This window comes from Lissotriton helveticus, chromosome 5_1, assembly GCF_964261635.1.
Source record: "Lissotriton helveticus chromosome 5_1, aLisHel1.1, whole genome shotgun sequence".
NCBI classification, from domain to species: domain Eukaryota; kingdom Metazoa; phylum Chordata; class Amphibia; order Caudata; family Salamandridae; genus Lissotriton; species Lissotriton helveticus.
In genome coordinates, this window is record NC_136065.1 from 385,200,798 (window position 1) to 385,215,808 (window position 15,011).

At 47.6% G+C, this 15,011-nt stretch overlaps 1 protein-coding gene across 2 annotated transcripts in view; it reads left to right on the forward strand.

Annotated features, from left to right (window-relative positions):
* The window catches only part of ECE1 (endothelin converting enzyme 1), a 420,365-nt gene that overhangs the window by 269,405 nt on the left and 135,949 nt on the right, over positions 1-15,011 (forward strand). For both annotated transcript variants that reach the window (XM_078642557.1, XM_078642558.1), the window contains exons 5-7: positions 3,024-3,148; positions 4,187-4,333; positions 6,177-6,242. In XM_078642557.1, coding sequence (XP_078498683.1) covers positions 3,024-3,148; positions 4,187-4,333; positions 6,177-6,242 — 338 coding nt within the window. The remainder of the gene's footprint in view (positions 1-3,023; positions 3,149-4,186; positions 4,334-6,176; positions 6,243-15,011) is intronic.

Here is a 15,011-nt window from a genome sequence, read left to right on the forward strand (position 1 = left end):
GAAATCATTTAAAGAGTCATTTTCTCTCTGAATTTCCCTTCTCTTTTTGAAACTCCGGAGCAGCAACATTGTCGTGGTGTCACCAGGGCTTTAAGTGGAAGATTTGTCAATATTCTATACAAGCCATAGTTGCGGCTTAGTTACCTTTTGCAATTAACAACCATTGACAACGCCAATAGTCCTGACTTTTAGGTATGATGTTACGTGTTGTATCATATATCTGGATACAATGAGAGCAAAATACAAGTCGGGAGGCACAATGTGCTACGCATGGATTTTTAGCTTACGTGTTTTAAGCCACGCCCTTAATTACATTGGCCGCGCCCCTTTGAGCGAAACCCACCCACCTCCCCTGTTTTGTAAATCCACTTAAAGCCCTGCCAGGCAGATTCTTCAGCAGCTGAACTTTGTGCAGGTCTTTCTGGTATCAGATCGGCTGCTGCTAGGATGGCCAGTGTTTTACGCAGGCAGGGAAAATGTCATCCTCTCCTCCGGTCAGAGTACTAGGACTCCATGCAAGCTTCTCAGACTTAAACCATGTATGGCGGTAGAGTACCAACCCACCAGAAATGTCAATCCTGGATAGTTATCCTTTCCTGTATTGGTCTGCATCCCTTCTCAGTATCCAAGTGAACTAGCAAATGCAGGTCAACTGGGCCAATATTTATCCTTCTTTGGTGGTAAAGGATGGAAGCCAAATACGAGAGGGTCTGCTTTATTTAACAGATTAAACACTTACACAGATCTAGAAAATTACATTTTTCTTTTCCGGTGCTCTCAAGCAAGAGTGACCGGTTTAACGAATTTTGACTAATTCAGGTGATTTGTGGATTGCGGCTCCGGAAGGACTATGCATGTATAATTATTGAACTACCAACAAAACTGAAAGAGTGGGATGATTTTCATTCAGGAAGGAGGGGGCATCTATTCCGAACAGAGGAATGGACTCTTGACTTTTCCTCCTAACAAGGAACAGCAAGTTTCTGGGCAGTTCACATCAGGAGTAGTATATCCAAGTTTACTTTTCCAGAATGCCCTTAACCTGTCTTCTCAAGAGAAGGGCACACTCTCCTGGGCAAAAGAAGAGGTCATTCACATCCTCCTGACTGTGGGACCTGGGTCTTCAGGAATGGGGTTCCTCATGCTTGTGTTTTCTTAAGCAGCCCTAAAGTCTAAACCTCCAGGTTTCTTGACTTCTGAAGAGTCCAGGGCCTTGGTCCCCCGCCCCAAAATAAACGCTTGTTCTGCACTTCCCATGGAAATTGACATGTTAGCAGAAAAGATGCCAGAGATTCATATTTCTCTGGCAGTGTGAGGAGGTAGGTGGAGGAATTGACCTCTTGAACGCAGTATGTAATGTAGCCTTAATGAGTGCCAGATGCGGAATGATGAATATGGATTTAAGCACTGCGTATAGGGATGATCAGGGCAAGTGGACTGCCACCTTCACTTAGAAGGACCTGTTTTACTGGAACAATCAACAGGCTTGTTTTCCTTTGATTTTGCCCCACCTCTATTTTCAGCTCCCCACATGGTTATTTTTCACATCCAAATGTCTGTTCTCGCTCCTTGCAGTTATGTATGATTGGCTCTGATGTGTTTTTCTGCTTCTCAGAGGAAGTGGGTTATAGAGTAACAGATACACGGTGCATTAGAGGCATATGTAGTGCAAGCTTCCCTCTCTTACATAACTGGGACAGCAAAGTCAGCGGGCTCTTCTCTCGCGCATAGTAATTGAACACCAGCGCACAAAATGTCTTGCTTTCCATAAGCTCTCTTGTGGAGGTTTCACTGCTGAGCAGCCTCCCTCACACAAACTAAATCTAGCAGCAGTGCAAGCTTCACTTGCATACACACCACAAGTGCAACACAGGAAACTCTTTCACCTTCTTTTCTCGAATAGAATGTACTTAAAGCTTCATATACATTCCCTTCACTTGCCCTCCACAAATCAGTGCTAACATAGGTCCACGTTTTTTAAAGGTATCGGGTGTGCATAAGTTATCACGGTCTCAGTCAATGTGTAACCTGAGTGCAAAGCATAACACAAACCTAAGACACTGAAGAAATACTAAATGTTCTTTAGGAGCAGAGAAGAAACAGTGACATAGTGGTGTTGGAGGCTAGCTTTGAAGTCTTTCCAACGGGATGCTTATCTCATCCTTTAACGGTCCAAAATTATCCTTGAAAAATAATCTCAACTTTATCTCGATCTAGTGGTCTCACACCAATGACTAAACTAACATTTCTCAGTAAATGCATTTGGATTCACCCAGTTAACTGATGATATTATAGGAGGCCACTTCTCTGCTTTCACAAATTGGGATTGATGTAGTAAGAAATTCTTGCAGGAGTTGGACAGTGCCTTGCACATTATGAATGATGGAGAGGTCTGTTGCCGACATTCAACAAGTTGGCAGTGAGACACGACTGCCCTCCTGAAGTTTAGTGGTTGTTTTGAATTGGTCCTTGCACTTCCTGTTTAGAAGGCCCCTAGTTATTCCAAAGTGAACAGTCCAACAGTCTGAACAAATTAGTATTTGTACGGCTTCCTTTCCTTGTATTTTTCTTTCGCCTTAAACCTTTTTTCTTTACCAGCTCTCCTTCCTTCTCCTTTCCTCATTCTCGCTCGCTATTCCTTAATGTCCATTAACGTTTCTCCCTCCACATGTTTCACCTCACACCTGCATCATTTGGGTGTGTCTGTTGCCCAAATATCTGCTTACAAATTTGTTGCTCTGCCAATCCTAAGCGCCAGGGGGCATGCGAGAGCTGTCTACCACTTACCTCTCCCCAGAGTCTGTTACCCTTGTGCAGCAGCGACCACTCTTCCCGCCTTAGGTGCGTTTAAGGTTCTGCCCTCTGCCCACCACGGGTCTCTGTCACAGCCGTGCCGCGTCAGTGAAGGTGTGTGAAAACGAGGGAACACTCTGCGTCATGCTTCTGATGTCATGTGCCCCTCACCCTCTTCCCCCTGTGCCTCGGCAGTGCGACGGTGTAACTTCTGGCCTGTGTGATTTCAGAGAACACCACCATGAACGTGTCCAGCGAGGCGGAGCGCAAGGCCCAGCGCTACTACCTGGCCTGTATGAACGAGACCAAGATCCAGGAGATGGGGGCCCAGCCCCTCATCGAGCTCCTCAAAAAGGTGAGCTTAACAAATGGTTCAGTCCTGCTTACCCCTCTGCACCCCCTTCTCCAGGGCTTTGCGGCCACAGACCCGTTGCTCAGTGTGTTGTGGGGCGTGGCTGACGAGACCGAGGCAGCAAGGACCCCTGTGGGTGTAGTGAGGCTCATGTTGGGATTGAGGTGCTTGAGAAGAGCTCTGCGCTGATGCCTGCAGTATAATATCGCGCGAGTTGAAAGTCAGGTTTGAGGTTTATCGGCTCACGAGTGTGAGGTTGTAGCACTTGAATAGCTCTAGTCTGAGGTACATTTGATGAGCGGCGTGTGAAACCCCATGCCATAGTCTACTAGATGCAATGTGGTGGTTGTCCTCCACCTCACACATCCCTTCTGCTACCTGCTGGTGATGTGGTGTTCTTCTACAAACAAGTGTGTGGTGGGGCCTCCTTAGATATGTTGTATCTTGCAATTGATCATGTCTGGACTGATTTGACTCCTTCGAGCAAATGCGCCATACTCTTTTGTATGGGATCAATTTCTTTTAGGTCTCTTAAGTAAACTTGTGCTGTAGGCCAGGGCTGGAAGTTTAGACTCTGAAGGAGTGACGTTCAGACCTACTCTTGCCTACCTCTTTGAGTAGTTGTCTCCTCTAAGTGTTGTGTTGATTCGCAGATGAGATTTAGCGTAGATGTATGTCTCCTCTTGGTTATGAGGGTGCAACATACGGCAGAGGTCTGGAGTAGTGTTTTCATAGCCTAATGTGGTCTTTTACATTCCAATGATTGGGATGGGAGGGAGGGGGGGGGGAGAGCCTCTGAGTTGATGCCGTGCTCTTATTCAATTTATCTAACCCAAGCATCGTGAGGAACATTTGGTCTCTGCCCCCAGCTCTAAGGTCTAGCTAGTTTAATCCCCCCTCATGTGACATGGGTGTCCTTTCCTCTTGTAGTGCACATGCAGCTACTGTAAACATTCCATTAAGGGGGCATGTTTAGAGGAGAGGTCGCCCTGATGATTGACACCTCTTGATTGACACCTGCTTTTTCTATTTTTTTGGCAGTTGGGTGGATGGAACATCACTGGCCCTTGGGATAAGGATAACTTCCAAGAAACCCTGCGGTTGGTCACAGCAACCTCACGTTCGTCACCTTTCTTTTCTGCTTACGTTAGCGCAGACTCCAAAAATTCTAACAGCAACGTGATCCAGGTCAGTCTTGTCCAACCTATGCACATCATAGGAGGGGGTCCTACAATATAGACTGATGGAGGGGACATAGAAAGGGTTTAGTACCGAGTTTGGGTGTGAGGCTGAGGGAGGGGGGTAGTACATGTGTTTGTAACTCCTATGTGGTGGGATTGCACTGATCTACCTTGTTGTTCTCATGCACTTCAATTATGGCATTGCAGAAGCTCCCACTTACCACCTCACAACCATGCCTTTCCTGGGTGGTCACAGACCTATAAAAAAAAGGATGCTATTTCCATCCTCCCATCTTCCTCCAACACCATTTGCATTTCCTAGCAATGTGAAGACCTCCTATAGTTGTGGGGGGACTTTTTCTTCAGTAAGGTTGGAATGCTGACACCCCTTGGCTCCTCAAAACTTTATAACCAAACACACATTATGCCTGCACTTTGGTGACATGCCCTGGTGGGTAACATAGCAAGCTTGCTAAAAAATCAATGTCCACGCTTAAAGTTGGAGTATCCCACACTTTATTTTAACTTGACCAACACACCCACCTTGACTCGCTTAGTGGTGGCACCCCCACCATTTGATTCCTCTGATTCACGGGAGTGTTGGCTGCCACAGTGACCACAGAAACCAATCTTCCACCTAGGAAGGTCACACATACTTCCTCATGACATGGGTGACCCTCCTGGATAGTCCTCCCACACTGCGCCCCTATTACAGCTCTTAAGGGGCGTCCAACCACCAATTAACCTCCAAGGGCAATGGGAATTGTTTCTACAGAGACCAGGTCAAAGGTAAGGGGCCCCCATATGCAAATTCTGTTCTGTCGCAAACCCCGTTAGGGTCATGCTTACTGGAATGAGTGGGATAATCGACCCTCTGGCTCTTCAGTCCAACCCTTGATGGGACCATCCTAGAACATCTGTGCTGGAGGTTCCTTAGCATCCCCCTTCTCCCCATCACCCCCCCACCCATGGCCATAACATTAATTTCTCTTACTTCCCTAGCTCTGTAGAGCTACAGATGTGTGTTCTCTAAACAGACTGAAGCCAGAGTGTCACTTGTGCCAGTGGCTCACTAAGGGACTCATTCAGGAAAGAGCACAGCTCTAGGTGGATTCCCCCTTGGTACAGACATGTCCCCTTGTTTGCCGATTAGCATCACTCTGACCTCCCTCACTGTTGACAGCTCTTCATAAGTCGGTCTCTTGGCAGTCCCTATATGTACACTCAGTCTCCATACACACACAGCACCACACACGCTCATACACACACAATCCCTGTCTTTTTTATAAAGATTTCTTTTCTCACGCCACATGACTGGTACATTCTCTAGTCGCACCCAGTTACCTCAGACAGCTCTCCCAATCCACAACCAGGCATACGTCTTCTTCGCTCAGAGAAATCTCACAGTTCCTTTTCTCAGGCAAAAGGAACAAGTACAACAATAGGTGCAACACCGCTCAGCCTTCCTTGGGGAAAGCTTGCATCTGCGCCTAAGGTTCATCTTGCACATGCTCACACCCCTGGTTAAGATAGAGAGTCCCAGTTGGTTTCCTCACTTTGGCTCATTCCTGTCACTAGGTGGTATCCAAGTGCTCACCAAAACAAACATGGCTTCTTGCAACAAAAACTGCAGACTGTCACTTTAACCCACACATTCCATTCAGACAGAGCCTATTAGAATAAGACCTATCAGAGAGCGGGATACAGGTCAATGCATCTTCTCACTTGTGATAGAAGGCAGTTTGGACTTCTAGAGCAATACTGAATAGCAGGAGTTCTCTGATGTGGATTTTCTACATCTATTGTCATCTCACCATCTGATCCTTATTATTTCATTGCCCCTTTTTTAGATTGACCAGTCGGGTCTGGGGCTGCCTTCTAGAGACTACTACCTTAACAAAACTGCGAATGAAAAGGTGAGTGTGAGAAAATGTCAGGAGTACCAGAATGTTCTTGGTTGGTTAACCAGAAAGACTTGCAGAAAGGCGCGACAAGACCAACTTCAGTGGCAAGTTTTTTAGTTTTTTTTTATTTCAAAGTATTTTATTGAATTTTACAGGTACGATTGCTATACTTCTACAGGATACAAGTGACTCTTGGTTACAGAGTTTTTGGTTACATTTTAGGTTGTATACTTGTTCTCCTGTGCGCCAATGTGGTGTCTTGCTAGGAAATGAAGAACATCTAAGAGAGATGGAAAGGACCGAGAGAAGAGAGAGGAGGCGTACACAGGGGAGGCTACTTTTGCGGCGGTCTCAGACCCATTCTGGGGTTGTGTTGGATTGACTTGTGGGCGTTAGTGTCCCTGTTTGGGGGTCTCATGGGGGCTCATATGGGTGCAAATACTCATCCAACCTTCTCCACATCCCCCTGGTAGCTGGACGCCATGGTGAGTTCTGCAGTAAGATGCTGTCTGCCCCTCTGAGGTATATCACTCAATTGAGCCAGCCCTTGAAGGATGTCTTCGCCGTTTCCTTCCAGTTGGATAGGACCAGTTTCACTACCGAGGTGAGTAGGAGGTCAAAGAGGTCCCTGTTGTGTTGTGAGTCTAGTGGGGTGGTTATGAATGCGGTGGTGAGGGTATAGAACTCTGGCTTTAGTGTGCACCCCATTGCCCTTTTTATGAACTCGAATACCTTATCCCAGAATATTTTAATTTTGGGGCAGTAGAAGATGAGATGGGCTAGGTCCCCTTTTTCCATGTTGCAGTTCCAGCATGTGTCGTTTTCCCTGAGTCCCATCGCGGCTTGTCGTGTCGGGGTCCAGTAAATCTTGTGCAATAGCCAGAATTTTGTCTGCGATAGCACTGGGGAGATTTTGTTGCGTGAGGCCGATGCTCAGAGTTGGGCCAGGTTCTGTTCGCTTAGTGGGATGCTGAGTTAGTTTGTCCAGTAGTCAGTTGCCTTATCATTATTTTTTGTGGTGGTTGGGTGGAGAAGTTTGTAGAGGTGTGACACTTGATGTCCTAGCCTGCTTAGTCTTGACATGTACTGGGTCAGTGATGGTGTGTGCTGTGCTAGTTTAGCTTTCGTGAGAGCTGTTCTTATTTTTAAGAAATTGTAGAGCTCGATGTCTGGTAACCCATACCTGTCTTTTAGGGTAGCAAAGGTAATTGGGTTGCCTTCCTACTCAAGATTAGCTGGGAAGGAGATACCTTTTCTTTCCCATATGTTCATAGTCCGGCACCTCCCCCTGTATTTAATCTTGTTGTTGGCCCATAGGGATTCCCATTTCGAGTTCTTAAAACTGGCTTCCATTTTCTTGTCTATTTTGAGTAGTGCAATTTTTGTATTTTTGAATATTGGATTGGATGCGTGTGTGTGTTTGCTCGCTGTCAGTAGAGTCAGTGGGTTTTGGTTGTTTATTATGGCTCTCTATTGATAGCCATACCGGTGTGTATCCATTGGGGGGGCACCACCCAGTACGTTCCCTGTTTGGCTATGAAGGCGGTTAGGTAGTTTCTGTAGTCTGCTAAGTTTATTCCTCCCATACTTTTGTCTAGCCTTAGTTTTTTCATACTTATTTGTGCTTTTTTTCCATGCCATAGGAATTTTGTAACCTGCTTTTCCATTTTACGGTGGAAATCATCCGTAAGGAGAAGTGGTAGCATACTTAGCAGGTAGTTGATCATTGGAGTAATCATCATCTTAATCGTTTCTGTTCTTCCCCACCAGGTTATGAACTTGGGGGACCAGGATTCTAGGAGGGTCTTTGTTTTCTCTAGCAATGTCTTCTCATTTTAGTCTAGAGTGGATCTGAGATCGTTACCGAATTGTATCCCCAGGTATTTGATGAACCCTGAACCCTGTTTGCCATGTCAGTACCGAGTTCCCTAGGATGTTCCTGGTGGTGTGTATGTTGAGGGGTTTACATTCAGATTTGACCCTGTTGAGTTTGTATCTTGAGTGAGTTGTAAATGTAAATGTAAATGTAGTTGAGCTTATATAGCGCACAGCTACCCGCAGTGGGTTTCCCGGCGCTTGCTTAGGGAACCCTTCCTGGTATTCCCCTGTGAGATAGCAGGGTATCCACAAGGTGAAAGTCAGGCATCCCACCGCGAGGGGCCGTTGTGGAGATTAAGCAAGCTATTGCCCAGAGTCGCAGAGTGTGAACCCGTGAGTCGAGGAGGCACCGGGGCGAGAATTATCGAGTCTGTGGAATTTTTAGCCCAAGACCCCGCCGAGGCGGGGAATTGAACCCTGGTCCAGGACCGATCTCAGCTTCCGGGTCTGCTGCCTCTAACCCCTGAGCCACACTTCTCCACATTGAGTTGAGTAGTATGTGTCAATATTCTCCATCAGGCCCTCTATGGAGGTCCCCGGTTGCTCCGCCATTATGAGGATGTCATCCGCATATGCGGCTAGTTTGATCTCTACGCCGTTAATACTGACCCCCCCATCACCTCCTTGTTGGCATTAATATCTCTGATAAGGGGTTCCAAGGCCAAGAGGAATAATGCGGGGGATAGGGGGCATCCCTGTCCTGTTCCGCGTTGAAGTGTGAAGGGTTCAGAGAGTGATCCATTAACGACAATGGATGGCCTGGGGTCTTCATATAGAGCCAGTACTTTCTGTATGTATGCCTCCCCTAGGTTGAATGAGTGCATGCATGTTTCCAGGAAGGTCCATGAGACTCTGTCAAATGCCTTAAATCAAGAAATAAGCTCTGCAGGCTGAAATTCTACTTTTTCACTTCCTGGTTTATTCTGGTCATTTAAATGTTCAGACACTGTAGTGATTAAGCTTATCCAGCCCCAGCCCTTAGCCCTGCCTTATTTCAGTACTCTGCAAAATCATACATATGTACATATTATAGACCATAGCATGCATGTAGCAGAGATCTTAGAGTGTGCCATTTTCAGATTTTGCACAATAAACTTCTATTGTCCAATGTAAGTTATTTGCAAATCCTGAGATCTTTCTAACTAGGGTTAGTCAGTGATTCCCTGTCTCCCCAACTTCCCCACCCCCTGTCAGATTATCCTCGTTTATAGACTGCCTGCATCATATGTGGATATCCTGCAGATTTCGTGTGGTTGACCACTTCAACTGTTGGAGTCTCACTTTAAAAGTGTTAGATTACAACCTCGGATCTATTCGTTTTAGGGCATCCTTTCCCCTGTACCATTCCATAAGTGTGACATAGGTGCCACCGCTCATCCGTTTCATTTCATGGGCTCTTCTGTCTCGTGCTGTGATGGAGGGGGCCTTGGGGCATACAATGACTCTTCACCCCCTCCCTTTCTATGAGCCAAAATGGAGTAGTAGTATTAGTGTGATCCCAAATATGACACTGGGCAAAAACTGCTTTCCATGGGTCAGTCGTGCAATCAGATGGGCTCAAAGAAAAGTATTTTGAGTGGATGGGAAAAACTTGAAATGTTATTAATTATGAGGTCAAAACCGCAAAGTCTGACAACGTTATAGTTGGAGGCTTTACTTTAAAAAGTAATACAACTATGGGCAACTGGTACAAAATAGTACTTCTGCCCAGTATGGTGAACGGGAACTCACATCAATATTTTCTCTTTTTGGCTTGTTGTCCTTTGCTTTCGCAAAGCTAATGCAATGCTTGTGTTTGCTTCTTAAGCTAAATAGCAAAGACATTTTAGAGTATCTACTCCATGCCATGTTGCAGTGTTGCTGCAGTCACCCACATGGACGCTGTAAGCGACCAATCTAACAACCTTCTTGTAGGAAGGTTGATCCCTGACTATGGTTGCCCCCAACTTTTTGCCTGGTGTTTTGCTGGTTTTCTGACTTAGTTGACCTGAGGCCCTGCTATTCAGGACCTCAGGCCCACTGCTCTCTCTGTAAAATGGATTCCATGTACCTTAGGTGCATATCTAAATTGGATACTGAGCCACCTTATCAGTCCCTGTACAGTGTACCTTAGGTACCCAGGGCATAGGTGTACCCAGGGCCTACCAGGGGCTGCAGCATGTATTATGCCACCCCTGGCTGGCCATCCAAATCTGACACAACTGGCTGCTTGACAGCTGGGGCAAGGTGGTGTAATCACCCTTTGCTTTAGATATAGTATACCTATATCTAACCCTAAAATGGACACACAGATCTCCTGTCAGTCACTCCTATGGCAGGCCTTAACAATCCTGAAGGCAGAGTGCTTGGAATCGTGTGAGATGGTGCTCTGGCATGAGCTGAGCCTGTCTGCGGCTTTCGGGATCTATCCCTTAGCCGTTTCCATGATATCGCATACCATATACTCTTAAGTGCATTATAATCCTCGCGGTTAAATGCCAACTCTGGTATCGCTTTATCAAAACATGTCGAGTAAGGTGTCATACGAACTGGAATACTAACCCCTCGCCAATTCTGGCGACGGGGTTAGCATTCCACCCTTCTAGAGGGACACGACATGCCTGTAACCTATAACCCGGTTAAAAGTCAGACAGAGCCTTAGCATCCACAAAATGGATGCTGCCACCGAGACACAAGTCTGCCCTCCTGCTGCTGGGAGTCCTCCCAGAGCAGGAGATAAGGACAAAGGGTTTCCTGCCAGGGGCGGTGCCAGCACCGTCCCAGACAGGGTTTTGTGTATTGTAGGTAGGCAGGGCTTTAGAGGAAGGTGACTGCAAGTAGCACCCCGGTGCTCACTGTGCATAGGCTGGCTGGAACCAGTTCCAGGGGCACTCCAGCCCCTGGCCTGGGGAAAAGCCCGCCAAGGAAGTGGGTGTAACCACCCCCCTCCTGGTCCCACCCATAGGGCAGGACCTAGTCGCGTGCCAGCCCCCTTTTCCCAGATAAAGGTAGAGACTGGCCCCCTTCCAAATCAGATCATCTTTGAATCCTGAAACTACTTTCTGCGAAAGGAACTCAAGACTTCTTCCTAAGATTTCTCCCTTGTGACTAAGGAGTAGTCACCCTGCACCCGCAGGCACCATCTAAGAACACTGCGGTCTGCTGCAAGTCCTTCCTCCGGAATCCGACGGCCCAGCTCGACGAGAACCGGCTTCCCTGGCACCTCTGACCTCTACCCACCTCTACAGCCCAGCTGAGAACCGTGGGTGCGACGAGACCTCAAGGGACCGGCCATCTGCAAGACTGCACGACTTCTTTCCAGCAAGCCCGCCGAGTGAATTCCTGGTGAGTGCTTTGGGGTCCGAGAAGCCCCCACCCTGAGCAGCTCCAGCACCGAAGAGCAGCCCCCCAGCATCTCCACGATCTGCGTGGGGCCCTTCTGCTTTCCGCTGCTCACCGCGTTGTTTGGCTACTAGCCCGTTGGCTTGTGGCCTCCCTGACGACGCCCGACGACATTTCTGCTGCTGGTCTGGTTGCTCCAGACTGGCCCTTGCTCCCTCCCAGAAGAGGAGCACCCCGGACCCTCCTGGTCCACTCAAGACGCCATTTTGAGTCCACCGCGTGGGCTTGAATTAGCCAAGGCTTGTTGCCCAATCCTGGGTAACTTCGACGCCAACGACTTCATCCTCCGTGGGACAGCTCGCACCTCCATCCTGGTCGCCGACAACGCCTCCTGGTCCGAGAGACTGCAGAGCCCAGCAGCGCCCACTCACCTGACTGCGGTGACTTCGCCCGGTGCCATCCTGGTGCCCACTTAATCACTGGCTAGTGATTCAAGAACTTGGTCCCCTCTGCTTTCAGGTTTCTTCTTCCTTGATCCAGGCTTGGATCCATCGAACTTTCCTTCACTGGTCGCCTGCCAGCAACTTCTTCCTTCCAGGCTCCTGGTCCGGCAACGAGATCCCCGACGTCTTTTCAGACCTATGCAGCTGCAGCCCCTGGGCTAGGTAACTTCGGCACTCCGGTGTCCCAGCATAGCCTCACTATCCAAGGGTCAGGATCCACTGTCGTTTTCTCCCTACCAGGTCGGGTTCGCCCGTGAACACCAACTTTGTGAATTCTAGCTCCCATAGACTTTGTCCCGCATCCCGCGTGAGAGTGCACACTCTGCACCCGAGTTCCCTAGGCCTCCTGCTAGTAATCTAAAGGTTCAGTAGTCCAGTCCTAGCGATCCCAAAGCCTCTGAGAATCGTTACTTACCTGCTAGTAATTCGCATTCCACTTTGAAAGTATATGGTTTTTCGTGCCCCTCGGGCATTTGTGTAACGTGCTAACTTAAAAGTATTTTCGTAAGAGTTTTGTTGTGTGCTTAGCACCCTGTCCTCATAAAGAGTACAGGGTTGTTGTGATTCTAATAAATACATTGTTTATTTTCATAACACTTGTGTGGTGTCCTTTCACTGGGTGTTCAAGGGGTAATGTGATGGTAAAACAGCTGGCTTAACACGCCCTCTAGAGTCTTAGCCTTAGACTGCTCGTATCCATGCTACTAGGATAGCTGGTCTATAAGGTTGACTTACAACCAATCATCAATAAGGGTTGTTTGGACTGATATATAGTGATCACTAGAATAGTGAGCACTGCACATCAGGCCAACTTCTCACACTTCTCTCACCCACCTTTGTGCCAGGAGTGGCTGCCTTCAGAGGAAGAAACCAAAAAGAACAGATGATGGACGTAATGCTGAACAAATCAAACATTCACCCCCAGTCACGGATTTGGGTTTAATCTATCGTTTTTTTGCTCACCACACTACCCCAGTTTGGACCCAGCCGTATTCAAATCAGTCTTGACCCTGCTCATCATGGGAACAGCCCGAACTGCCAGGCCAGGTTCTCCCGCGACTGGAAACAAGAATCCTGGGAACGGTTTCAAGGCGTCACCCCTCCTCAGCCAGGCTAGCTTGAATCCAGTGGCACAGAGAGCACAGGACCCTGTACTGAGGGTGAATGTTTGACCATGTTCAGCATTGCGCTCATCTTTTTGTGTTGCTATAGCCGCCCTAAATGGAAAGGGTATGCCCAGATGTGGGTCCCATGCTCAGTATGCCATTGGATACAGGCTGATTCAGAAAAGGGGGTGGTGATGAACAGAGTGCCTGAATTAAGCAGACCACTCTTACCCAGTCCAAAGATCAGGGCTTGATCCATCACCGTTTTTTAGCTCACTGCACCATCCCAGCTCAGAACTTGGCTATATGCAAATTAGTCTGTTCCTGTCCCAGTGCATGATGGGAACAGGGCAAACCAAACTACCAAGCCAATTCTTGTACTGGGAAGGAAACAAGCTTCCGGGGACCGGTTTCTGCCATTTCAGGCGTCGTCGGCCCGGCTTGCTTGAATCCTGATGGTGCAATGAGCAAAGGACTCACATCTGAGTATACCCTTCCACGCTTATGGTGGACAAAATGATTCAGAAAAGGGGGTGGTGATGAACAGAGTGCCTGAATTAAGCAGACCACTCTTACCCAGTCCAAAGATCAGGGCTTGATCCATCACCGTTTTTTAGCTCACTGCACCATCCCAGCTCAGAACTTGGCTATATGCAAATTAGTCTGTTCCTGTCCCAGTGCATGATGGGAACAGGGCAAACCAAACTACCAAGCCAATTCTTGTACTGGGAAGGAAACAAGCTTCCGGGGACCGGTTTCTGCCATTTCAGGCATCGTCGGCTCGGCCCGGTAGCTCCATCAGGATTCAAGCAAGCCGGGCGGACGAGGCTGAAATGCCAGAAACCGGTCCCCGGTAGCTTGTATCCTTTCTGGTGAAGAATTGGCTTGGTAGTTTGGTCTGCCCTGTTCCCATGATGCACTGGGCCAGGGACAGACTAATTTGCATATAGCCAGGTTCTGAGCTGGGATGGGGCAGTCAGCTAAATAACGGTGATGGATCAAGCCCTGATCTTTGGACTGGGTAAGAGTGGTCTGCTTAATTCAGACACTCTGTTCATCACCACCCCCTTTTCTGAATCGTTATTGGATACAGGCTGGCATGGCTGATGAGGGGTGATACCCTGAAACCAGACTCCAGTATCTGCTTTCCGGTACAGGGAGAACCTGCCATGGCAGTTTGGGCTGAACCGTTCCATGCAGAGCAGGGTCAAGACTGATTTACATATGGCTGGGTCCAAACCTGGAATGGCATGGTGAGCAACAAAACTATGGATTTATGCCCAGATCTCTGTACTGTGAGTGAATGTTTGACAATGTTCAGCATTCCGTCCATAATCTTTTTGTGTTGTTCCAGAGGAAGAAACAGCACGCGCAAGGGATCCCTGGCACAAAGGAACTTTATTAGTATGGAGAACTTATGAGACTCAACTGAAACTCTGGTTTCAGTAACTTCACCTGCGAACATAGCTTTTATTACGATAGGCATCTTGAGACCAGAGAAGAGTACCTACTCTTCAGCCATCAGTGTGCTGTGGCTTCCCCCTTCTGAACTTTAGAAGACAGTAGATCTATGTCTTAGAGGATTTTGCATTCTTGAAGCAGGGCGGATTAGGTCACAAGTGTATGTACTTAAAATTCAATGGACTATCATCTTTCTTTTCATTCAACCCCAGGAAAAGCGATACACATGATACAGTATCTCGATAGGGGCGGACACAGAGCCTGGCTAGTCTCCTATGGTCCTGAAAAATATTCCAAAGATGATTGTTTGAATTTAAAAAAAAGCTAAGAAAGGGGTACCCAGTAGTGCCAGCTTGTACGAGTCTGATTTTATGGAAAAAGAACGCAATGACAACCGGTGTAGGCCTGGTTTTTCTCTCCGTAATAGTAATTTGATTGGCTACATTACATACAATCACCTTATAGGAAAGAGGGTTGCAAAACATTGACCTGCTTATAAGGGAAGAATGGAT